At 45.7% G+C, this 25,814-nt stretch overlaps 2 protein-coding genes across 2 annotated transcripts in view; one reads left to right on the plus strand and one right to left on the minus strand.

Moving 5' to 3' along the window:
• Positions 1-25,814, minus strand: part of ASTN2 (astrotactin 2) — a 639,084-nt gene that overhangs the window by 309,102 nt on the left and 304,168 nt on the right. The gene's annotated exons all lie outside the window — the stretch shown is intronic.
• On the plus strand, positions 18,984-19,308 carry LOC115635900 (histone H4-like). Its single transcript, XM_030535221.1, has one exon. The coding sequence runs from the start codon at positions 18,984-18,986 to the stop codon at positions 19,293-19,295; it is 312 nt and encodes a 103-aa protein (XP_030391081.1). The 3' UTR covers positions 19,296-19,308.

Here is a 25,814-nt window from a genome sequence, read left to right on the forward strand (position 1 = left end):
ACTGCCTCCTGCTGCCCCATCCAACCCCCCCATCTCATTCCTGACTGACCCCCCTTGGTACCCCTGCCACATCCAACAATCCAACCCTCTGTTCCCCATGCTCTGACTGCCTTTACCTCTATCCACATCACCACCCCCTGACCACTACCCCCAAACTCCCCTGCCCTCTATCCAACCCTCCCGCTCCCTGCCCCCTTACCATGCAGCACAGAGCACCAGTGGCTGGCGGCATTACAGCCGCACCGCCAGAACACTGGGTCAGGCCGCGGCTCTGCAACTGCGCTGCCCAGCCACCCAGAACATTGTGGTGCAGAGTGCTGAGGCTGTGGGGGTGGAGGGACAGCAGGGGAGGGGCCGGAGGTGGCCTCCCCGGCAGGGAGCTCAGGGGCCAGGCAGGAGGGTCCCGTGGGCTGGATGTGGCCCGCAGGGCCTAATTTGCCCACCTCTGTTCCATGATCACAATCTAAATATTGATTAATGTTAATAAGAATTATTCCCTACCCACCCAGACAGAGCAGCTCAAAATCAAGTATTCTTAGTGCTCATAATTTTATCACATCTTGCATTCTTGTTTTCCTTCAAGCTGCAGCTTGAGTCATGTGATTATGTGAGAATCTCGGCTTTCACTTTTTTTTCTCCCAGTATGTTTCCACTTCTTATGGTTGCAGAGAAAAACTGGAAAATGTGACACTCTAAATGCTGAAAAACCAGAAAGCAAATAAAAAGACGTCCAAAATTATTATTGTTTTAAATCTTATGATTTTGGAGGTACCTGGCTTGTGATTTTGGAACACTTGGGGGTGGTGCTACATATGCTGAGCAGTAAAAGGAACAGCTTGGAGCAGTGAGATACCTGTTCACCTAAACCACAATGACACTTAGGAAAACTTGCAGGAAAGGTTATCTGTAGCTGCACAATATTAATAATTTAAATCATTAATATGAGAAAAAAAAAGATGTGTCCATTCAACAAATAACTGGCAGCAGTAATATTTAGTTACTGATGGTAATTGAGCATTAATTAACTCATTTACTGAGTTATGTATTTACCTAGTTAAAAAAAAAAGAAGCCCTCTCCATCTACAATGGCAGAGGTTTATATGCAATTTGAAGCAATGCATAATTTTTAAAAAAAGTAAATGAAAATTACTAAGTGATTTCTCTTTGCTTATTAATATTTTTATTAGTATTAAGTTTGCCAAGCAATTCCCCCCACCATCCGTCCTCTCAAAATGTTAATTTTAAGTTCAAACTAAATCTTAGTAAGTAGCATAATTGTTTTGCTTGGACTCAGTAATTAATGCACTGTGTAATTTTCTCTCCCCTGAAGCCTGTGAACCAGGCACTCCAATAACATGCCGATGAGTGGATTATTAAAAAAAATGTCAAAATGAGTTGTCTGTGCTGCTCTGTGACATAGGAGGACATGTTGAATCCAGGGAAAATGAGTGTGGTTCATGACAGTGGCAAGATTTTGATCCAAAACTCACCAACAGTCTTCCAGCATATCAAAGGTTGTTATAGAGAGGACAGTGATCAATTGTTCTCCATGTCCACCGAGGGTAGGACAAGAAGGAATCAGCTCAATTCACAGCAAGGGAGATTTAGGTTAGATATTAGGGAAAACTTTCTAACTGTCAAAGGTAGTTAAGCACTGTTCCTAGGGAGGTTGTGGAATCCCCATCACTGGAGGTTTTTAAGACCAAGTTAGATGAAACACCTAGCAGGGATGGTCTAGGAGGCTTACTTCATCCTGCCTCAGTGAGGGAACCAGCACAGATGATCTCTCAAGATCCTGTCCAACCCTCCGTTTCTATGATTCTATGGCCTGGTCTACACTGAAAACTTACATTGGCATAGCTATGTACATCTCCCAGGGGTGTGAAAAATCCACACTCCCAAGCAGGGACGGCTTTAGGCCTATTCCACCAATTCCCCTGAATCAGGCCCCGTGCCCAGTGAGACTCCCTTCCCTGGCTAGAGTTGCCTTTTTAATTTTTACTCACCTGGCGGCACTTCGGGTCTTCAGTGGCCCTTTGGCAGCGGGTCTTCGGCGGCACTTCAGTGGTGGGTCCTTCAGTGCCGCTGAAGACCTGGAGTGAGTGAAGGACCCACAGCCAAGTGCCGCCGAAGACTCAGAGCACCGCCCAGTGAGTATAAGCCCCACGTGGTTTTTTACATGTTTTTTTTTTTAAGTCATCCTTGCCGGGCCCTGTCAAAACTGTTTGAATTGGGCCCCACACATCCTAAAGCCGGCCCTGCTCCCAAGGAAAGTAGCTATGACAACCTAACCTGCCGCATAGACAGTGCTAGGTTGATGGAAGAATTCATCTGTTGACCTACCTACTACCTCTCAGGAGAACCCCTCCTGTGGCTGTAGTGTCCACACTGAAGCACTGCAGTGTATTAAGTGTATGTCTCAAGCTATCTCTACTCTACAATTAGGCACCCATCCCTGGCCCATGCCGGCTGACTCGGACTTGCTGGGCTTTGGTTTAGGTGGTGCAGGTGGTCAGACTTGGGCTGGAAACTGGCCTCTACGACCCTGATAGGTGGGAGGGTCCCAGAGACCCTGAGCCCAATTAAACAATCCCTCCCTTAGCCCAAGCCCCACAACCCCAAGGCAGCTGGCACGGGCCAGCTTTGGTGTCTAGTCGCAGTGTAGACATACCCACAGATGGTGTAAGAACCCCTGGTAAACCTCAATGGGCTTTGGAAAAGGCTCCAAAGGAAGAAACCAACTCCTATCAATTAAAACAAAACTGCCGCACTGAACCGTGCTGGTGTACTTTCTTGTATCCGGAATGATGGGGGGAAAGGGGCTTAACTCTGGGTAAAATGGGCTTCCACCCCAAGTTGGGCTATTGAGGGGGAGGGGAAGCAGAGGGTGTTGCAATGATGCATAAGAAGCCCAGACTCTGGCCCCAGTCTCTCACATAGTGACTGGTGAGAGGAACAGTCACGTATGGTACTTGGAGGCTGCTCTGTGCCTGGTGTCTGATCACTTCAGAGCCTCCACACAAGGAAAGCCAGGTGACTAGGCAGGGACAAACTTCCTTCTGGGAGAGGAAGAAAGAGAAGTGCCAGCTCCTCCCGGTTGCTGTTCATCTCCCCTGCGGCCAGTCTCTACACGTCGATCTGGTTCTTTATCTACCCACATTGAAACCCACCAAGAACCCAATTTACCAGAGACTCTCAGAACTGAAAGAAAACTCTACCCCTGCTCTCCTCCTCACTCCTACTCAGGCAAGTCAGAAGCCCAAATCCGAGGTGGCTGGTGAAAGTCGGACATCCAAAATCAATTAACAGTCAACTCAGACTCCCAACCAGGCTAACCCTGGGGTTCTCGGAAGGATGTAAGGAACACACTGAAGCTTTACAAACCTAGGGATATATAGAGTAACACCTCACTAAGTGTACTATTGCAAGGTGCCCCCACACTACGGGGATGAGGGTGATATAAGAACCTACACAGAATTATACACAAAAACACTATGGTTAACAGAACAGTATTAAGGTTGCAAAGCCATAGCGCTCCAAAGTTAAGAAATGTCAGAACTGAACTGAGCCATGGCACCTTATTCACCCCCGTGTGTGTCTGCATTATGATATAGTCTTTAATGACAAGAGTACCTACTTGTTCTCCCACAGGTATATTCAGTGCACACGATGGATGGTGCTCTGTTTGGACCAGATATTTAATGCTCCTACAGATGTACATAGGAGCCTAACGGGGTTTTTAAAAAAGCACCTAAGTGCCTAACTCCGATAGAAAGGAACTGGGTTCTAAAATTGCTCCACATGACTCCCAGTCTCCTTGCCCAACCACTTCCAGTCATAACTTCTCTCCTCCCTCCAATGCCCTTCTAACCAAACTCCTTGCCCCACTCCTTGCCTTTCCCTCCCACCCCAGGTCTGGCTCTTGTGCCCTCTGCATTCAAATCCAGCAACTTCCATCTCCATGCTGCTTGGGTGCCCGCGGAGGGGGGTCATTGAGAACACAGGAGAAATAGGCTTCCTTGCTCTTGGATCTGATGCCAAGCCCCACTCCAGCCCAAAGCAGTCGGGAGCAGCCTTTACAGGGACACTCTGGCTTCACCCTGTACTGGAACACGGTCCATCATTCTGTGGGGATGGTGCGCACGCAGTCTGGTGAGCATTAGGCATGATGAGGGCATGGAGTATGCCCAGTGAGGATGGAATCTTTGGAGATTTTTGTCGCTAGAATAGAAGTCTCTATTGAGCATGTGCAAACTGCAATTTTTCAGAGACTTATAACTTAGCCAAATGTAGGTTGGTTTTCATGGGCACAGCAAAAGACACATCCCTGACACAAAGGCAACCCATGTGCCAAATGTCAAGGCCCTGCTCCAAAGCACGGGGGCACTAAAGCTGTTCCAAAAAGAGGCCACCGGAATTGTTCAACATGGCCAATGAAACATTTTCCTCTAGCCTTGTTCTTGCAAATGGCTGAACTGTTTTGGCTGAAATTTTCCTAAAAGGTTTAGCTTGTGGCAGACACCTGGCATGGAAAATTTCAGAACAGTCTAAGTTTGGCAGAGTTATAAGCAAGTAAAAATAGGGTTTTATAATGGGAGGTATCAGGCAACCTTAATAATAGATTGTGCTTCTAGCCCTGCCTACAATCAAACGGAAGAGAAGAGAACAGAACCAATTATTCAGGGGACTGATTCTATTTCTATTGTAGTTCAATGGCAAAAGCTCACATCAGCTTCACTGGTATAGGATAAGATCCTCAGGCAACACTCGTCTCACATGTATACATTCCAAACAAGGCCATAATTAAACAGGTGGGACATGGAAGGGAACTGATCGTCCAATCACCCTTTTCTTTTCTGGCCTTTCAAAATAATTAGCATCCAGCAAACCCAACATGTAAGGTCACTGCTCATTTATCACCCCCCCCCCAAAAAAAAACAGCTGGTGATTCATTTGTCACAAGCTAATGACCTGCATTCCCCTCTGCAGAAGGCTCTCTGGACTTTCTGTCTGCCTTCCCTTCAGCCCCAATTTACTATTCAGTGAAGGTTGGGAGGAATAAGAATTAAATAGTCTCCTGCCACTTTGCACACAACCCCGCTGTGGATTAATGTGTAGTTTGCGCACACAGAGGTATGGTCCACACTGCTGCCATAGTAACCACATCAGCTAGCAATCTGGCCAAAATACATGAGAAGCCCACTGAGGAGCTCGGGGCTTCAGCCTGATTACAGTGATAGACGGTCTTCCCCTCCTGACCCACAAGGACATGCTCAGCTGAGGTCTGCCTGGGGAGAAGGCCTGAGAAAGTCACAGGAAGTGACAAAGGTCATCACTTCAAGCGGAGCAATGTGGAGTGAGCTTCAGGGGAATGACCAATTTTAGAACCCACATGCACCATATTAACCCCAAAACAAGGTTGGCCCCAGTAATGAGAACACAAGTCTAAATCCTTGGGAGATCTGGGTTCTGCTTTATGTGCTTCCCCCTCTCTGCCTTGCTTTCCCTGGCTGTAAAACGGGAATAATTACACTCCATCCATTACCATAAAGAGCCTGTCACAGTCTGCAGCTGAAAGGTACTATGAGTGCTAGGCATTATTGTACAGGCACACACTCATCTTCATTCCACGTACAGGTGTGAGTAGTCACTTTTTCTCCCTCGATTATCCTTGTCTTCCCGAAGATGCTTTGTGGGAAACTTTTCTGTTCAAATGGGCTGCTCTACAGATACACTGGTATTTGAGGTCAATTCAGGAAAGAAATGAGATGTCATATTTGGTAGAAAACAAACAGGGGAAAAGTTTCTTCCACGTTTCTCAGGAACTTAGCTACTTTCTCTCTCACACACATCCCAGCTCCCAGCCCCAAGCCCGGCCAGCTCTCATTACGCTGCTGCTGCTGCTGTTGTTTTGTAAATCCATATGAAGTGCTTGGATGCAGCAGTGATCAGCACTTTAGAAATGACGATAGAATCGGACGAGATAAATAGGAAGTGGCCAGTAGTGCAGGAGCAGACATCTATGCCCTGATTTTTCACAGCTGCCAGGGGCAGCACTAGCTTTTTTGCCGCCCCACGCATGGCAGTCAGGCGGCTTCCAGCAGCACACCTGTGGGAGGTCCCTGGTCCCGCGGATTCAGCGTCCCCGCCACCGAATTGCCGCCCAATCTGAAGGACTGGGGACCTCCCGCAGGCAAGCCGCCGAAGGCTGCCTGACTGCCGCCCTCGCAGGGACTGGTGGGGCGCCCCCCATGGCTTGCCACCCCAGGCACGCACTTGGAGAGCTGGTGCCCGGAGCCGCTGCTGACAGCTACTTAGCGCCTGGCGCTCCCATCGATTCGCTGGGAGCAGAGGCTGCCGAGGCACTCCAACAATCTGGCTATTAGCAATCACCGAAAGTTCAGTCTACTGAGGAGGAAAAAAAGAGTAATCAATACTGCACTACTGGATTTTAGGGCACCTTCACCCTCCAGCCTGCTACTCACAGAGAAGGGGAGGAAATGGGTGTTCAGACTGTGACTAGGCTTGTTCCAGAAGAGGTGTGGGACATTTCATCTCCCACAGGTGGAACTGTCCTTAAAGGAATGAACCCGTCAGCACTACACTAGATCGTGCTACATGAATGGAAGAATTCTTCACTCTTGAGAAAACTCTCTTCCATCACTGTAGTAAATGTCTGCACAACAAAATTACCACTGCTGCAGTACCATTGTAGTGTAGACATACCCTAAGCACTGGAAACTTAGATCGGCTAGCTAAGCCTCACGGAGGTGTGAAAAATTCATATCTCTGAGAGACATATGCCGACTTAACCCCCAGGGTAGACTTAGCTACCCCCTCTCAAGGAGGAGGATGAATTAAAGCAGTAGCAGTTCAAGACTAGGCATATCCAAAGTTTAATTTCATTCTTACACATTGAAGGGTTAAAATCCATGTGCATTTTATATAACAACCTGGTACATGGATTGCGCCAGCTTTTTTCCAGACCCAAAGTCCAGAGTTTGGTCAAGAGACCAGAGGCCTACAAACAGTGATTAGCTAAGAGAAAGCTGGGGTAAACAGACAATCTTGTTTTGCTAAAATAGGCCTGGTCAGCACATTGCCAGGTGTTGGAGCTAAGAACTAAATAATTGTGTCTTATTCAGAGTTGCAGATTGAACAACGAATCCCTGTTCCTATTGTGTTCGTCTCTTCTGTAGGGAATGTTCTTCCCACAGATCCAGCCTTGAGCTTATGAAAAGTTGGCACGTGTCAGTATAAGATATGGCATCCTTCCATCTCCCTTCCCAGAGACCAGTGCCTGCCTTAAGACATAAAGGAGACAATCTATATTGTCATATACTTTCACTGGTTCTTTGCTTTAACCCCTAGGAACGTACCTGTTGGACAATCAAAGGAGTTGCTCCATTCCTATGGACTTCAAATCAAAATTCAACATATATATTTTATACTAACAACATTTTATCAAAGTATTAATTAAATGTTAATTTGCTAACTTGAGCCCATGGGCGGAGACATTATGCAACCTTTCAACTATTGGCTATCTTGACTTGCTGCAAAATCTATCCCGAGGTGTGGAACTGCCTACCCTGTCATTTTCCCCCGCCCATGGAAAATCTATATATTCTGTTGTAATAAATTGACTGGCAGTGTCTCTGAGCCTAATAAGCAGGGTGACACTCCGCCAGCGCTGTGTGTAATAAACTCCTATGGTTGACCTCTACACGGTGTGGATTTGTGTCCTTCACACAGGGATGAGGGTGGTGGTGGGGGCATGTGGCGATTGGGGAATTGTTTGACGACAAGAGGCAGAAAGGAGAGGAGTCAGGGATGGAGCCCTGAATATTACTTTCTAGAGCGCACTTCAAAACCTAGTCCATGCACCGCGTCTTACAAAACGCTATTCAACAGGACTGGTTATTAGGGAGGCTTCTATGCAAATAGATATTAAAATCCTTTGTTATTCTACAACGACTTCCATGAGATGCCCTCAAAGCACTTTTTAAAAAAAGATAAATATCCCCATTCCACAGATGAGGAAACAGAAGCAGAGACGTTACTGAAGGTTAAATTTTCAAAAGTAGGCCAACTTTACACGTTTAAGGTATGTCTTGGGTTTTACCCCAAACCCCACTGCTATCCCCACACAAATACTTCTGGGCTAGCCAGACCAGCTGGGATAGTGGGTGAGAGCCTGGGCTTCATTTTAACTTGGGCTGCAACGTACTCACTTTGTAGTGAGGACACAGTCTAAAAGCTAAATCACTTGAGCATCGACAGTCCTCCAATGCCTCCCCCCTGGAGGACACACAATTGCCTGGGAAAGAATCTAACAGTTCAGATCACAAAGAACCCTGGGATATACGCTCAGCGAAGATACAGTAATGCAGTTTGGGCTTTGCAGGGCGAACGGTCACACTCAGGCTAGGCTAATCCAGATGCCAATGGCCCAAGTTACCTCTGCAGTGAAGACACACCCTTAGGAACAGATTTTCAAAAGGACTCAAGTCCAGAGCCACAAAGGTATTTAGGCTCTTGACTGCCACTGAAATTGGGTGCTGAGCCCTTCTGAAAGCTCCTTTCCTCGGGATCTGGTTTCCAGAGGTGAGGAGCAGCCAGAACTTCCTTGGACTTCAGCAGTCACGCCCTTGCCTTTATACTGGTTGGGGACACGTGCAGTGGAGAGGAAATACTCTCAGTAAGGTGAGGACAGGAAGGGTGAGAGGCAGCGTTTGCTGTGCTGAGGGAGGATGGCGCAGAAGTCATGGTAAGAGGAGGCTGTCAGTAGCAAACCTAGGAGGAGGCACGAACATGTGGAATGAATATTCAAGTAATCTGGGTTTGTAAGGCAGGTTTAGGGAGTTGGGGGAGGGACAGCGGGGGAGACTGTAGAGGGCAAAAGACACCTCAGGAAAGGATAGTGCCACGGTTAAGGTGCTAGGCTGAGACTCGGAAAATGTGGATTCTGTTTTGAGCTTCATCACAGATTTCCTGTGTGACCTTGAGCAAGTCACTTAGTTTTGTTGTGTCTCATTCATTAAAAGACTGAGGTGCTCAGACACTATGATAAATGGGCCCTACAAATCCTAGATATATAGGAAAGAAGAAAAAAACAAAAACAAACACACACCCCACAACAAGCAATTATAAAGATGTGGGCTGCGATCTCTTTGACCACTTGGACTGCATGGGCAGACCTCTGTGCCCATGCTGGGCCCTACTGACTGCTGTGGGGATGCTTACAGGGCGTGGCATTCAGGGAAAGACAGGGCCTGAAATAATCAGATCTTTGGGGCAGGTGCTGTGCCTTCCCTGGTGGGTGGAAAGCCCTCTGTGCAATCTAGACCAATGGTTCTCAACCTGGCATACGTGTACCCCTGGGGACACAAAGAGGTCTTCCAGTGAGTACATCAACTCTTCTAGATATTTGCCTACTTCTAAAACAGGCTACATAAACAGCACTGACAAAGTCAGTACAAACTAAAATGTCATGCAGACAATGTTTTATACTGTTCTCTATATGATACGCTGAAATGAAGTACAATATTTATATTCACATTATTTTATAATTATACAGCAAAAATGAGAAAGTCAGCAATTTTTCAGTAACAATATGTCTGTGACACTTTTGTCTTTTTATGTCTGATTTTGTAAGGAAGTAGTTTTAAAGGGAGGTGAAACGTGGGGGTTCGCGAGACAAATCAGTCTCTTGAAAGGGGGAGAGCAGCCTGGAAAGGTTGAGAGCCACTGATCTAGACAATATCTTTGAAGTATCAATTCCAGACCCTGCTGGAAGAATGGTAGCTTCTAGTATAGATTAAGCCTCATAGTGGAGAGCTCCACAAACAAACCACAGCCACAGCCAGCACAGGGACAGCATCAATTCTAGGAATTCCTTCCCTGTAATGAGCTGGCTCTCAAGCTTGCTCCCAGATGTTCAATTCCAAAGGCAACTGCTATGCATTTTTAGCTTTGCCTGAAGCCATACTGTGCAGGAAATGCTACCTAGTCACACCTGGGGCCAGGTGTATTCTAGAAAGGTAATCAGCATGAAAAAGAAGGGGAAAAAAAAAGAATCTGGATCTCAGTTCTGTTGCATCTGTTATTGTTCCTACAACCACACTGGTTGCCACCAAGCCTGATGGCAGATGAAGAAAACATTGACTTTCTGCTTGGGTAAATAAACAAGACAAATTAAGTGGAGAACTGAACATGGTAAAACAATCATGATTTACTTTTGGGGGGGGGGAGGAAAATGGTTAAAGGCAGAGAGCAGCAGACTGCAAGTGCCTGGGCTGTATTATAACCCACGGTTCAGCTCCCCATTTTCACTCTGTTTTTGGGGGCTAGGAGAGTTCCAGCCCAGATGAGACACATATTTTGTGTGGGGCCTGTTTTGTGTGGATTTGTTTTTATTTTTTTTGGGGCGGGGTAGGGTTGTGTTTTTGTTTTTTAACCAGGACAAACACTAATATTAAGCCGGTACAGCCTAAGAGACCGAATTTAGAGATTAATGTAGAAGAATGTGTAAGCATAACTGCCACCTTCTAGTGCCAATTGCACGTTTGTTACACTGGAGACAGGCATGTGGGTGTGTAAACTACAAAACATTAGACACTCAGAGGTCCAGACCTCCAAAGTTACCTAAGTGCCTAACTCCCATGGGAATTACCAAGCTTTCCAGGATGGACCATTGGTGCAATGGAGAGCTAAATGGTATTACACTATCCAGTCACTAGGTGGCACTGCATGTAAAATACTTTATTTAAATAAACCTCAGCCTTACCTAAATGACATGGTGTCATGAGTAAACACCAGAATCAGAAGGAAAACAGCAGCAAAGGTTGCAGATAGAACGAAAAATGCAACAAAGATTGCAAGAGTTCATCAACATGTCACTTTTCAATGCCCCAGAGAACTTCAGCTTTGACAAACCTTCACAATGGACAGATTGCAAGCAGATTGCAAATTACAAACAAACTGCACTGGAAATCTACAGGTATCTGCTTTAATTTATGCTATGGGGAAGCAAGCAGGGCATATCTTTAAATCCTTTGACTTTACTGCAGTCAATGACAAAGATGACTATGAAAGGGTTCTGGCTATGTTTGATACATACTTTATACCTCAGAGAAATGTGGTTTATGAAAGAGCACGTTTTCACTAGAGAATTCAAGAACCAGGTGGAAATGCTGAATGTTTTATAAGAGCTCTGCATACATTGGCTGAAAACTGTGATTTTGGGAATGCACAACATGAAACTATCAGAGAGAGACTGGTTATTGGGTTAACAGATAAAAACCTGTCACAGCAGCTACAAATGAACAGAGATTTAAGCCATGCAGCTAGCAAAGCAGTCAGAATTAACAACAGAAAAAAATGCAGGAGCACCTTGAAAAAACCTGAAACTAGCTTAGAAGCGATAGACAGACACTTGAGTGTTAGAAAGTCATTTCATAAAACCCCCGAGGCAAGGAGAGAGAATTCCCAGGCTAAAAGGGACAAATTCCAGCCTACATGCACGAGGTATGGGAAAAAAGCCATATCTCAAGAGAGGATGCACTTCCAGCCAGAGGCGCTTGGTGTAATACATGCATGAACTATGGATATTTTGCAACTGTTTGTCACATCAAAGCTGTCAGGGAGTTGGACTCATATTACAGAAAATCAAGAGCCATTGTTTTTTGATCTATCATTTGTGATGACAGAGCCTACCAAGAGAGTGAAACTGGCTATTAATGGCAAGACTATTGACTTTAAAATTGACTCAGGAGCTGATGTCACAGAAGGGACTTACAATTACCTTCAAGTCCTCCCAGAGCTGAAGTCACCTGACACAGCCCCAACTAGCCCTGGAAGTATTCTGAACTGCATGCACCAGGTTCATCACAGAAACAACTGATAAAGACAAATGCTGTGCATCCAGAGCGCCTGTGATCAAAGGCTCAAAGATCAGCAACCTTATCAATCATAGCGTGGCAGACATGACTGGCCGAGTAAGGAAGGTGGAACAACTCGATGGAGGATTGAGGATATCAGCGTTTTGAAAGGAGATCCAGTACAAATGTACTTAAGAGACAATGCTGGGTCATGCAGTGTACAAACACTTCTACCAGAGAGACCTTGGAAGAGTCTAGCTGCAGATTTATGTAGATTCAGAAGACACCATTACTTGCTCGTTGTGGACTATTTTTCAAGGTATATAGAAATAATGTACTTGAAAGACATAACACGTCACAGAGTTACTGAGAAACCGAAGTGCACTTTTGTTCTCTTTGGTATTCCAAAACAACTAGCGACTTGACAATAGACCACAATTCACTGCAGCAGAATTTAAAGTCATTCCAAACAAAATATGATCTTGATCATATTACTAGCAGCCCACATAACCCAAAAGCAAATGGAAAGACTGAGAGAGCTGTGCAGAAAATCCTACAGCAAAAAGACCCATTCCTTGGTCTTCTGAGTTACAGATCAACACCAGTAGCAGCTACTGGATATAGAGGCAACTCGGAACTACTGGTCCAACTTTGGAGAAGAACCTGTTCCCAAAGTGACCAGACATGAAGACAGTAGCCAAATCAGATAAAATGGCTAAAACAGATTACGAACACTTTTACAACTGATGTCATAGAGAACTGCTGGGTCTAGCACCTGATGACCGTGTTCCCGTCAAACTGGGTGGAGAAAAAGGATGTACAACTCCATCTGTGCTAAAGAAAAATAATTCAGCGCCCAGATCATATGTGATTGAGTCCGACAGTGGGGAGCTCAACACAAACCATCGACATCTACAGTTTGTTCCTGAGAAACAACCATCCACAGAGCAAACTCTACAGATGCCAGATGCAAAACAAGATGATGATGACTCAAGGATTTCAAGCCAACCACAGCCAGTCATTGCAAACAATGGACAGCCAGATGACCACGTTATTATGCGTTTGGGCTGTGTAATTAGAAAACCAGTACGACTGAGAGTCACTAAACAGACTGTTCCATACTGAACTTCAAAGGCAGTATGATAGTGTGAATGGTAAGAATGAAGAACTTAATAAGGAAATGTAACAGAATGGTAAGCTGTATTATACTGGTCATTATACTGTATTATACTGGTCGTGGTGTGTCTAAAATACCTTGTGTAAGCCAACCACTGCCATACCTGGCAGAGCATTACACGATCTTATGAGGAACACATCTGGTGTGTACAAGCAAGCTCTGTAGCCAGTCCTTATCTGATAGAGAAAAACACAATTGTCTTCCTAATAGTTTATAAAGTGTGATGCACAGCTCTCTTGCTACATGAGAGAAACATAGCCAAGCTAACCCTACTATAAAGTGGGTGCACAACTGGTTGGAAAACCGTAATCAGCGACTAACTATCAATGATTCACAATCAAGGATCTGGCCTGGGTCAGTTCTATTCAATATCTTCATGACTGATTTGGATAATGACACAGGGAGTGCACTTATAAAATCTGTGGACACCACGCTGGGAGGGGTTGCAAGTGCTCTGAAGGACAGGATTAGAGTTCAAAATGATCTTGACAAACTGGAGAAATGGTCTTAATTATAGGATGCAATTCAATCAGCACAAATGCAAAGTACTCCACTTAGGAGGGAATAATCAATTGCACAAATACAAAATGGGAAATGAGTGCCTAGGAAGGAGAACTGCAGAAAAGGATCTGGGGGTTATAGTGGATCACAAACTAAATGAGAGTTAACAATGTAATACAGTTGCAAAAAAATCAAAAATCATTCTGGAATGTATTAGCAGGAGTTTTGTAAGCAAGACACGAGAAGTAATTCTTCCAGTCTACTCAGCACTGATAAGGCCTCAGCTGGAGTATTGTGTCAAGTTCTGGGCAGCACATTTCAGGACAGATGTGGACAAATTTGAAAAAAATCCAAAGGAGAGCAACAAAAATGATTAAAAGTCAAGAAAAGATGACCTATGCAGAAAGACTGAAAACACTGAGTTTGTTTAGTCTGGAGAAGAGAAGACAGGAAGATAATGAGGGGTGGGGGAGGAGAATAGGGTGACCAGATGTCCTGATTTTATAGGGACGGTCCTGACTTTCTATTATTTTCTGATTAGGAAAACAAAAAAACAAAACAAAAATCATATAAAAATAATTTATGCATCGGGTAAGGGCCAAGACAGACCCCTCCCCTTCTGGCAGACCCCTCCCTAGGGTCAGTTTTTGCACCCAGAAGAGTTGCACCGCAGAAATGGCTACAAAAGATTTCTCAGCTGGCCTGAGCACTCAGGGGTTAATGATGCCTGCTGAAGGCAGGTGTGCATTGGGAGGGATGTCCCCCCGCTCCCCACCCCTTGTGTCCACAGCTGTGCAGTCATCAGGTTTGTTTCAGTTGACAATATAATTGTGAAGGATATTCAGTTTGAACTGCAATCCACAAGGGGAGACACTGGTGTGTGGGACTTGGGCATCACTATTCCATCCTGATTAGATCTGTCAAAACAGATCAGACAGAGCCGTGCCTTGGAATCTGCTCTCCAGCTTTATGTTTAGCGGCAGGCGCCTGATGAGAGGAGAAAAGAAAATCTTGCCCTGCCATTTCAGGGTCTCTTTCTTTCTCCCACCATCATTTCCCCCTGGCCTCCCCTTTTTAAATACCTATTCCAATTCAAGGAGTTACGGCCTGACTGCTAATGCAGGCTCTGAGTCTGTCAGAGCCAAGGGGGCGGGAGAGGACTGTGCAGAATACAATGGGAATCCTTTGAAAGGTACTAGAGAAATAAATATGAAATCCATTGTCAGCGTTTAGAAGGCAGCAGCAGGAACCTGCCCAATGCTAAAAGGGCATTTGCAGCAGCGGAAAACACTTAACCATTTTACTAAGATATGGAGGGAATACAAAGGAGAAAAGAGCATTCCTGAGGAATAAAACTAAAGGCACTCTGCAATGAATAGAGAGGAACAACTGAAAGCTGCATCGCCTGTGCAAAAGGACAGTTCTTCTTGATATGGCCAGCAGCTCTCATGAAACCGAGTACCACAGACATGTGAGGCTCAAGCTGTAAATTCTGAAAAAGCCCTTAGCAAGCCAAGGGGGATCAGCAGAGCTTGGAGGGTAAAATCATTATAAAGGGAAACTTCCTCTGCCTTTCCCAGACACTCATTATACTATTACACTGGAATCCTGAAATCATAGAAAGATACGGCTGGAAGGGACATTGAGAGGTCATCACGTCCAACCCCCTGCGCTGAGGCAGCACCAAGTAAACGTAAAGCATTCCTGAGAGGTGTTTGTCCAAACTGTTCTTAAAATAAAAAATGCACTAAAGGAGATTCCACAACCTCCCCTGGAAGCCTATTCCTGAGCAAACTATTCTTACAGTTAGAAATTTTTACTCTAATGTCTAACCTAAATCTCCCTCGCCGCAGATTAAGTCGATCACTCCTTGTCCTATGTTCTTTGGAGCTGGAGAACAATTGATCACTGTCCTCTTCACAAAAGTCCTTAACATATTTGAAGGCTGTTACCTGGTCCCTCTTTCAGTTTTCTTTTCTCAAGACTAAGCAATGCCCAGTTTTTTAACCTTTCCTCATAGGTCAGGGTTTTAAAACCTTTTAAATCATTTTTCTTGCTCTCCTCTGGAATCTCTCCAATTTGTCCACACCTTTCCTAAAGTGTGGTGCCCCAAACTGGATACACTGCTCCTGCTGAGGCTTCATTAGTGCTGAGTAGAGTGGAACAGTTACCTCCTGTGTCTTACATATGTCACTCTTGGTAATACACTCGAGAATGATATTAGCCTTTTTTCACAACTGCATCACCTTGTTGGCTCAGGCTCAATTTGTGATCCTCTATAACCCCCTGTCCGTTCCCTTTTTGAAGTTCTACTGCCTACCCACTTATTCGCCAATTTGTAATTGAGCGTTTGGTTTTTCATCTAAGTGTAGTATTTTGCACTGTCTTTACTGAATTCCATATTGTTGATTTGTGATCAAATCTCCAATTTATAAGGGTCATTTTTGCATCCTAATCCTGTCCTCCAAAGTTCTAGCAACCCATTCCAGCTTGGTGTCATTTGCAAATTTTATAAACATGCTTTCCACTCCACCATCCAAGTCATTAATAAAAATATTGACGATTACTGGACCCAGAAGTGATCCCTCCAGCACCTCACTAAATATGTCCTCACAGTTTGACAGCAAACCATTGATAAATTACATTTTTGGGTACATCTTTCAACCACACGCTTTCCAGTAAGTTCATCTAGACCATATTTCCCTAGTTTATGATAATATCATGTTGGACCGTGTCAAAAGCTTTACTAATATCAACATACAGATATACTACTTCCCCCTTACCCACTAGGTCAGTAATCTTGTCAAAGAAGGAAATTAGATTGGTTGGCAATATTCATTCTTGACAAATCTATGCTGGCTATTACTTCTTATCACAATATCCTGTAGGTACTTACAAATTGTTTAATAATTTCTTCCATTATTTTTCTGGGTATCAAAGTTAGGCTGACTGGTCTATAATTTCTCAAGTCCTTCTTGTTTCCCTTTTTAAAGATGGATACTATCTTTGATCTTCTCCAGTCCTCTGGGATCTTCTCAAAGATCATTGCTAATGGTTCTGAGATTGATTCAGCTTGTTCTTTAAGTGCCCTATGGTGAATTTCATCATGCCCTGCTGACATGATTACATCTAATTTATCTAAATATTCTTTAACCTGTTCTTTCCCAAGTCCAAGTTGTGTTCCTTCCCTCTTCTTCTTAATAGAAAATGTGTCAAGCATCTGATCACAATTAACCTTTGCAAGGAAGCAGCAGCAAAATGGGCATTAAACACGTCATAGTTTTTGATACAGAGACCTAGTTAAAACCAATGGGGGTGGCAAGCACCCTTTCAGATTCAATGGGAGAGCAATGAAGTCCCTTTATGTGGAAGAGGCAGCTTCAAGCAATGGAGGGAACACCCAAAGCACAGGGCAGGTCACAGCAAGGACAGAGGGGTTCATTGACTGGAAGCCCTGAGACTATGATATTAGTTTGACAGCCTCTGTGTGTTACAGGGAGAAAAGGGCTGGAGGAGTAGTTGTTTGCAGGACCCAAGGAGTCATAAGGCCAGAAAGGACAAACCGACCATCTAGTCTGACATCCTGTGTATCACAAGCCAGCAATGCCAATGAGCACCAGCACACGGAACCCAACAGCTGAAATTAGACCAAAAAAAGAGGTAGCTCAGGGTGGTCAGCCCATGGCTCTGGAGCCAAACGCGGCTCTTCAGAAGTCAATATGCGGCTCCTTGTACAGGCACCGACGCTGGGGCTGGAGCTACAGGCGCCAAATTTCCAATATGCCGGGGGGGTGCTCGCTGCTCACCCCCTGGCTCTGCCACATGCCCTGCCCCCACTCCACTCCTTCCCACCCCCTCCCCTGAGCCTGCCGTGCCCTCGCTCCTCCCCCTCCCCTCCCAGCCTCCTGAACACCACAAAACAGCTGATTGGGAGGGAGAGGGAGGCACTGATCAGTGAGGCTGCAGGTGCCTGGGAGGTGCTGGGAGCAAGCGGGGGAGCTGATGGGGGGCTGATGACGTATCACTGCGGCTCTTTGGCAATGGACATTGGTAAATTCTGGCTCCTTCTCAGGCTCAAGTTGGTCACCCGAGGTAGGAGGTCAGAGTTACTTGGACACAGAGCTCGCTGGGGTGGCAGACTAGGAGGTTTCTGACCAAGGGGAATGCCTTGCTCCTTTATTTCTACTGTATTCAGGGGCTGTGTGTACACTTTGTGGTGAATAAACAAGACTACTCCAAAAAAATGTACCTGGCTCATATCACTGATTTCTCATCCTAATGGGATCAACCCTGCAAGACCCCAAATAACAGCTCTGGCCAAAGGGGCAGCATGGAGCCATGCACCTTAGGGGAGTCCCCCTCAATCTCAAATTCACTGTCATTGCAGGAGCAACACACACTTCTATCTAGGGACAGGTGCACTCTAAGCAACGACCATGACCTTCAAGCTGCAGGACGTTCTCCTCCTTGTGGGGGAGAAGGGTGCTGGCAGGGGTGTGTGTCTGGGTGCAGGGTTGAGGTTCAGGGGGGAGGGGGGTTGAGTATGGGAGGTCCAGATGCATAGGGGTTGGGTGGACAGGGGGGAGCAGCTCCCCATATAGGTTTGTGACTGTGGTTGTGGTGTTTTCCCAAATTAATGCCCGGCTCCTTTTACCTTCTAATAAAAGTTTTCTTTTGTTATATACAGACTCAGTGCTTGTGAATGGAGAGCATTAGAGGCACCCAGGGGTGGTGGTAATTTTTCCAAAATTACTGGGTGGGGCTTGAGCCAGTTCTGTTTGTATAGTTAAGAAGAACCCCTCGATATTGAATCCAGCCCTAGTACATTATGAATGAGGCCTCCACTTGTTCCATTAAGGATGAACCTCAGCAGTCTTGTCCTAGACTCACTGTGAATTGTTTTGAGTGGCTTTATCAGTACTGTTATTCACAGGATTTTGACTGTGCATTACAATGCAAGAGCCTTGAAACTCTCAAGAACACGCACAAACAAAACAGAACACTCAAGGACAAACAAAACAAAACACAAAAACCAAACAACTCCACATTCTCCAGGAGATTCTTTGCTGAGCACCTGGAGTAAACCCTATAGGAACAGGGCAGAAGATGCACAAGGCCGGAGATTGAAAAACACATCGAGGCATCTCCAGGCCTCCCCAGGTGGTGCTTTCAGATTAATGATTTCTATCACGCCCTCTCCCATCACATTGCAAGGTACCACTTAATGAATAACAATCTCCTACTTCCAGAGCTGATAAATATCATCCCCCTTTGACAGAGAAACCAGGGCACAAGGCAGCAAAGTGAATTGCCTGAGGCACTGGAGAAAAAGGCACCTAGATCACTTGGCCTGTCAACTTCTTGGAGCAGTGATTGTCTGTATGGGGTGCCTAGTACAACAGGCTTGTGTGTGATTTGATTTTGCCATGTCTGGTCGCAGTAAGGGTGGTAAAGGCTTGGGGAAAGGCGGTGCCAAGCGCCATCGTAAAGTGCTTTGGGATAACATCCAAGGTATTACCAAGCCAGCGATTCATCGCTTGGCTCGACGCAGGGTAGTGAAGCGTATTTTGGGCTTGATCTACGAAGAGACCCGGGGAGTGCTGACGGTGTTCTTAGAGAACATGATCCGCGATGCTGTCACTTACATTGAACATGCCAAGCGAAAGACTGTAACAGCTATGGATGTGGTTTATGCCTTGAAGCGCCAGGGTCGTACTCTCTATGGTTTTGGCGGCTAAACGAGTTACTAAAGTCAACAGGACAACAGGGTCCTGGTCCGCGACTGGGGCTCTCCTAGGCACTGCTGCAATGCAAATAATAAATAATAATCATACTAACGAGGCCTTGAACCCAGAACTCCTGACGCTCTAACCCCAAAACAACACTGCCTGTGGCACAGCGCAAACCATTCTTCGTCAGCGATGCGTATAAACATCAGGCTACCCAAGCACTTCTGGGGTCCGCTCACCCTACCAAAGAGAGCATGTCTGGAGATCAGGTGATAAGCACCAGGCTACCAGGTTGTATTGCTGCTCTAATACGATTCTTGGCTATGCGGACAGGACCTACCCATGGTATAATCACAATCCCCTAACAAGATAGTGTTAAAGATGTCAGCAGGCCCTGAAATGGCCAATGACAAGACACTTTAGCAGACAACTGACAGCAGCCTACATTCAAGAGGAAGGATGGTTCTGAGGTTAAGGCACTAGACTGGGACTCAGGAGACCTAGATTCATTTCCTGGCTGGGCCACCTGCTCCCTTCGATCATGTAAAAATCTCTCTTATGCCTTGGTTCTCTAGCTGAAAAACTGGGATAACAATCCTCCTTTGCTCCCACTCCATATCTCTTTAGATTGTGAACTCTCCAAAGCAGTGACTGGCTCTCATCTGTATGTACAGTGCCTAACACAATGGAACCTTGATCTCAACCAGGTGACACCCACTGCAGGTTTTGAACCAGAGACAGCGTTTCTGTTCTCCCTTCCTACCGCCCTCGCACATGTCCACCTGCAGCGCCAGGACGTGGTGCGGGACACAGGTGCACTGATCGGTACTGGGCAGCTTTATTTCAGGGGCAATCGTTTAGTTGATCTGTTTTTTAAATCATTCATCCCCTCTATCTTAATTCTGGTAGTGGCTGAAAATCCCTAATAAAAGATTTAAGGGCTCTCCCTCTAGCTGCAGGGGGTGATTCCCTTGATGGAATCCAGGACTTTGATGTCTTGTCTCGATTCCCTCCTGCTAAAGAATCTTCGCTCCTGTTTATTGCCGCCTCACAGGTAGGATGTTCTTGTCGAGTTTTGTAGCGTTTAGATGCTCGGTCAGCATTAATCATTCGACTAGCCTGCACAGCTTGGGCCAATCACGCGGCATGCAAGCCTGTCCCTTTTATCAATATAGCTGCCTCTGATGCAGCAGAACTTGGCTGGGGCAGGGAAAGTTGCATCAGGCCCAGCCAGCATTTCCGGCCTGACATGTGCCTGAAGGCGGAGGAAAATATCACAGGTGCCAACTGCATTGTTTAAAGAATATCCACGCTTTTATGGCCCTTATATTTCATTCTCCACTGCCAGAATGGAGAAACATGCTGGGGTTTTGTATCCATAATTGGGGAAGAACAGATGGTGGTGGCATCGTTGGAAATAACACGTCCATTAAAATAATCTATACTGCTCGTAATTCTCCTGCTTTGGAGAAGGCGAGCGGAGCCTGCCTTCGTCAGAGCTCCTGTTCCTGACCCTGCTGCTTGCCATGCTGCAATGTGGGGGGTGTGTGTGCAATTTTCTGCAGCTCTCGAGGCAACGAGGAGGTTGGCTGATTCTCTTTCAAAATAGGCCTTTGCGCTACATGTGACAGAAAAGAACTGAGGTAGGATGTGATCTGCTCTCCTGCAGGGCTGTCCCTTTCAGCTAGCTAGCTATATTAGGTACTTATCTGGCTTCAACTTCCATAGGATCTACGTGACTCACACTCTTTAATGCACTTATCAGCACAACACCCTTGTGAGGTAGGGCAGTGCTATTATTTTCCATTGCAGATGGGGAACTGAGGCATAGGGAAGATGAGAGCCAGATTTTTAAAGGCTCCAAAATATGCTGATCAGCACCTAGTGGGATTTTCAAATGGAGTTAGGCACCTATCATCATCTTCATCATGGAAAATTCCCACAGGAGATGGCTTCCTAGCAGATCAAGTGCCACCTGGCTGGATCTCTGGCTAGATCCTGAAGACGGTCTGGCTGGATCAGTGCTGGAGTCATGCTGGAAAGCTCCAGAATGCCTTTCTGGCACTTTTTTAGGAGCATTCTGATATTTCTGATCATTGTAAAGTAAACCGCTCCACGAGTCGTTCCGTGTGTCCTGTCTGTCGGACTGTGCATGCTGGCATCTTTTTCTGGGACTTTAACACTGGGCTGGATATTAATTTTGTGTCCATCATTGGCAATTTGGTGCTCACTGAACCTTTGGGTGCTCATGAGACCACAGGGCACGTAGCAACATTCCTTGATAAACATGCTTCAGAATTCATTGGTCTTCCATTGTAATGACATGCTCACAGCAAGAAAGTCGCTGAACTCCGCTTGGTGTCTATCTCCATCTTCAGATGCTTAAATAACTTTAAAAATCTGGCCCACGGTTACACAGGATGTCTGCAGTAGAGCAGGGAATTGAGCTTACATCTGGTGCCTCACCATTCGCCCATCGTTCCTCTCTTAAGAAGAAAGGAAGCCATTCTGCCAAGAAGCCAAGGGTTATTGGCCGCAAAGACCAGAGGAAACAATTTGCAAACATTTTCTGTACAAAGACTGTTGGGTGGTATTTTCAGAAGAACCTAAATGACTTAGAAGCATAAGTCGCACTGAAAGTAAATATCGGGGGGGCACCTGAGCCACTTTGGCTCTTTTGAAAATCTCATCCCCACCATTTTCCATTTCTTGTTGAAATTTCCCAACCAGCTCCAGTGAACACACACGTTAGAGAAGGAATGTCCACTTGAAGTCTGACCTTTCATAGAATCATAGAATATCAGGGTTGGAAGGGACCTCAGGAGGTCATCTAGTCTCACCCCCTGCTCAAAGCAGGACCAATCCCAACTAAATCATCCCAGCCAGGGCTTTGTCAAGCCTGACCTTAAAAACCTCTAAGGAAGGAGATTTCACCACCTCCCTAGATAACCCCTTCCAGTGCTTCATCACCTTCCCAGTGAAAAAGTTTTTTCTAATATCCAACCTAAACCTCCCCCACAGCAACTTGAGACCATTGCTCCTTGTCTGTCATCTGCTACCACTGAGAACAGTCTAGATCCATCCTCTTTGGAACCCCCTTTCAGGTAGTGAAAGCAGCTATCAAATCCCCCCTTTCTTCTCTTCTGCAGCCTAAACAATCCTAGTTCCCTCAGCCTCTTATAGAAATTCCTTGCTGACGTGGATACAAGGGAAGCCCTCAATTCTATGAAGAACATGCCCAGCACAGGTGGGGATTGTAAGGAAATCATCTGGTAGCTCCCTCAAAGACGAACACACCTCTTCAGATGCAAAAGAACACAACATCTTGAGGGCAGTGAAGCACTGGGAATGGTGAAAGACCCAAAGAATGTTTGTGTGACACCTCCCATGGCTGACAAACAGGCATTGAACTGGGGCCAGCTACAGGTCCAAGGCTCTGCAGCTGGGGGCCGTAACAACTTGTATCTTCTGTGCATCGTCACAGAGGTGGACTTGTCAGGCACACTCACCAGTGTGAAATGCTTGCAGTTGTACACAGCTTTGGGATTCTAATCATGCCAGATTTCAAGCTACGCAGGGTCAGTGGGTCCATGCTTGCATGGCAGACCACCACCAAAAATCCAAAAGGTGGCGGCTGGTGAATGGCTCTTGCCCCCATTAGTCACGGGTGTTGGATCAAACACCAAAGCATGATGTTTGGGGGTGCTGTGCTGCTGGAGGTACCGTATTTCACATGAGGTGTAAAACCAAAGGAGTGGCAGGTTTGCAATCATTAAATGCCATATGGTGCTCCTTGCAAAAATAAGGATGTTCAGCCCATGTCCTGGCCAAACTCCAATTATCTGGACAGTTCTGTTCTACCCTCTTAAATCCTCTCTGCAGTATTAATTGGATGCAAGATTCTTCTTCACTTCCTGCTGTAAGCTTACATACTGTTGCTGTACACTATTAAACAGTGGCTACTTTCCACCCCAGAGGTGGCTGCATTACTGTGATGGGTGTAGTGATGCCTAGATATGTAAAGTCCTCTAGAAACCCATTCACAACAAAAGGGAACATATGAACGTGACATCATATCATCATTGCGACACTATCCTGGCATAGAACCTTGTCCAAGAAGCCCGTTGCCTCCCTCATGGTGGAAATAATCCACGAGGGTCTGCAAATAGGAGAGATGGAATCCTATGGCAAATAGTAACTCTGTTATTCCACTTCCCTGGAAGAAGAGGAGGACTGAAGGCCACTATGATCCACTGCTGAGGAGGACTGTGATGTTAGGAGCAACTTGCTCTACGGGGCAATCTTCAGGGACAGGCACTAGCTGCAGGAGTGAGCAGAGGCACCTCGGTGGGGAGTGGGCTGTTTAGCACAGAGCTGGACAGAAGTCAGGGGGAAGGACAGCTGGAGCAGAAGTCAAGGATTATTTTGCTATAAGGGGAGTGGCAATAACCCGTGTTAAGGTTGCCTGAGCCTTTCCGTTCACAGCACTGAACAGCCTTTCATCAGATAATGGGACATTTACAATCATCCCACAAGCCAGACATTATCATCTCTGTTTTACAGATGGGGAAACAGAAGCCCAGCAAATCAGGGGCCGCACTGGGAATAAAATCCAAGAGTCCTGATGCCTCGTTCCCCTGCTTTGCCTACTAGACCACACTGCTTCCATGAACACCATCCCCCGGACTGCAGTGAACTTGTCAGTCTGAAACCTCCCTGTTCAGCTCAAAATCTTTGCCCTGATCATATGAGCATGCTCCTCCCCAAAGCTGCACTCACTTTCCTCCCCCTCCCCTCTGCCCCGAACATACTGGCGCCAGCAGGACATTACCTTGACAGCTGGCTTTGCTTTATGGAGCTGTAAATACTTTTTTAATAGAATGGAAGCATGAGAGATGTGTTCCAGATTCCACAGCATCCAAAATTAACTGAGATTAATTTAAAAAAGGAGGGGGGAGGAGAGCGAGGCTGAAGCCAATGGAATATAAAGCACTAAAGTAACTATTGCAAAGCCAGAACACAGCCGCCTTCTGGCTCTTGGATGAGAGCCTGAGAACTCAGGCAAAGCCAGCGTCACAGAGAGTGGTGCTGGGTGGGATTGGATCCCTAGGACTGATATCGCCTGCCCTGTGCTGCCTTATCCCGTCTCTCCTGGGCTGGGTTAATTTGGCACATTGGATAGCAGGAGGGTAGAATTAGCAATAGGGGAACATTTACACTGAAACCCAATAAACATTGTCAGTTTGCTGGGGGCAGGTGGTGTGATGGTCCTGCTATACCTGGGACAGAGGGTCTGCTGGCATCTCGGTGGAACTGAAACTGAAAGGGCAGAGCAGGTATTGATGTAGTTTTTGGATCAATCTGAAACACCAGCTCCAAATCTATGTACCTCAAGCAGAGCTGGGCAAACAACTGCTTTTTTTTTCAGTTCAGTGGCTGGATTGAAACTTAGTTTTGGATCAACCCAAAATGGACAGTTTTCTCTTTTTTTTCCTCAATGAAAAACAAACAAAGTTGCAGGTCAAATACAACAATTTGTTTGACTTGAAACATTTTTGTTGTTTTCTTTTTATATTTACATTTTTTAAAAAAACCTTTAAAAAATTAAAAAATCTAGCTACATTTCAAAATGAAAAGTTGAAGTGTTTCATTCCAAAGTCTTGAAATTAAATGTTTCGACTTTTGCAGGGGAAAAAAATCATTTTTTTCCAGCTGGAACTATTGATCAAAATTGACCTGAATTCACAAATAATTTCTGTTGCCCCAAATGTGCATTTATTGTCAAATAAACCTACTTGTCCAATAAATTTCACACAGCTCAAATTGTAAGGACTTGGCTCCAACTCCCATAGCATCTGAGTGCCTTACAATCTTCAATATATTTATGTTCACAACGCCCCTGGTGGGAAGGGGCATGCCATTCTTTGAGACATAGGTAGGCAAAGTGACTGGCTCCAGGTTATACAGAAATTGGAAGCAGAGTAGGGACATGAGCCCACATCTTTCCAAGGTGTAGGCTAATATCCCCTAATCACTGGACTATCCACTCTGTAAGCACTCACGTGTGCTTCACCTCAGCACTCAAACACAGAGCAGCCTGTTCACAATTACCTATGCTCCCCCATCAGTCCACACAGGCCCTCCATTTCCCTCCATACAACCAACAAAACTCCACCCTCTCCCCACCTGCCCCATTCCCCTTCGTCCCTCACACCTATACCCTCCCCACGCCTCCCTTACAGTGGGTGAAGTAGGTCTGTTCCCAGAGCCAAGGAGAATGGAGAGGAGTTTTCATATGCCAGGGCTACTTTCAAGGGCCCATTTCCAGTGCTAGATGAGCTAAGATGGATGGGTGGGTGCTGGTGTGGGGCGACTCTCCAAATTAAAAGGAAAATATAATGCTCTACAGATAGGCTTGGCAGAATTCAATTCTAATTGTTTTTTAAATAATTTTAGTACATAATATCAATTTTTAGATTTTTAGCCATTTGAATTTTCACAGTTGTGGGAAACTGTAGGGGTGCTGGA

The sequence above is a fragment of the Gopherus evgoodei genome, chromosome 16 (assembly GCF_007399415.2).
Source record: "Gopherus evgoodei ecotype Sinaloan lineage chromosome 16, rGopEvg1_v1.p, whole genome shotgun sequence".
NCBI classification, from domain to species: Eukaryota; Metazoa; Chordata; order Testudines; family Testudinidae; genus Gopherus; species Gopherus evgoodei.

What these genes read in the sequence shown, in the direction of transcription:
- LOC115635900 (XM_030535221.1), top strand. Translation starts at nt 18,984, where the DNA reads ATGTCTGGTCGCAGTAAGGGTGGTAAAGGCTTGGGGAAAGGCGGTGCC.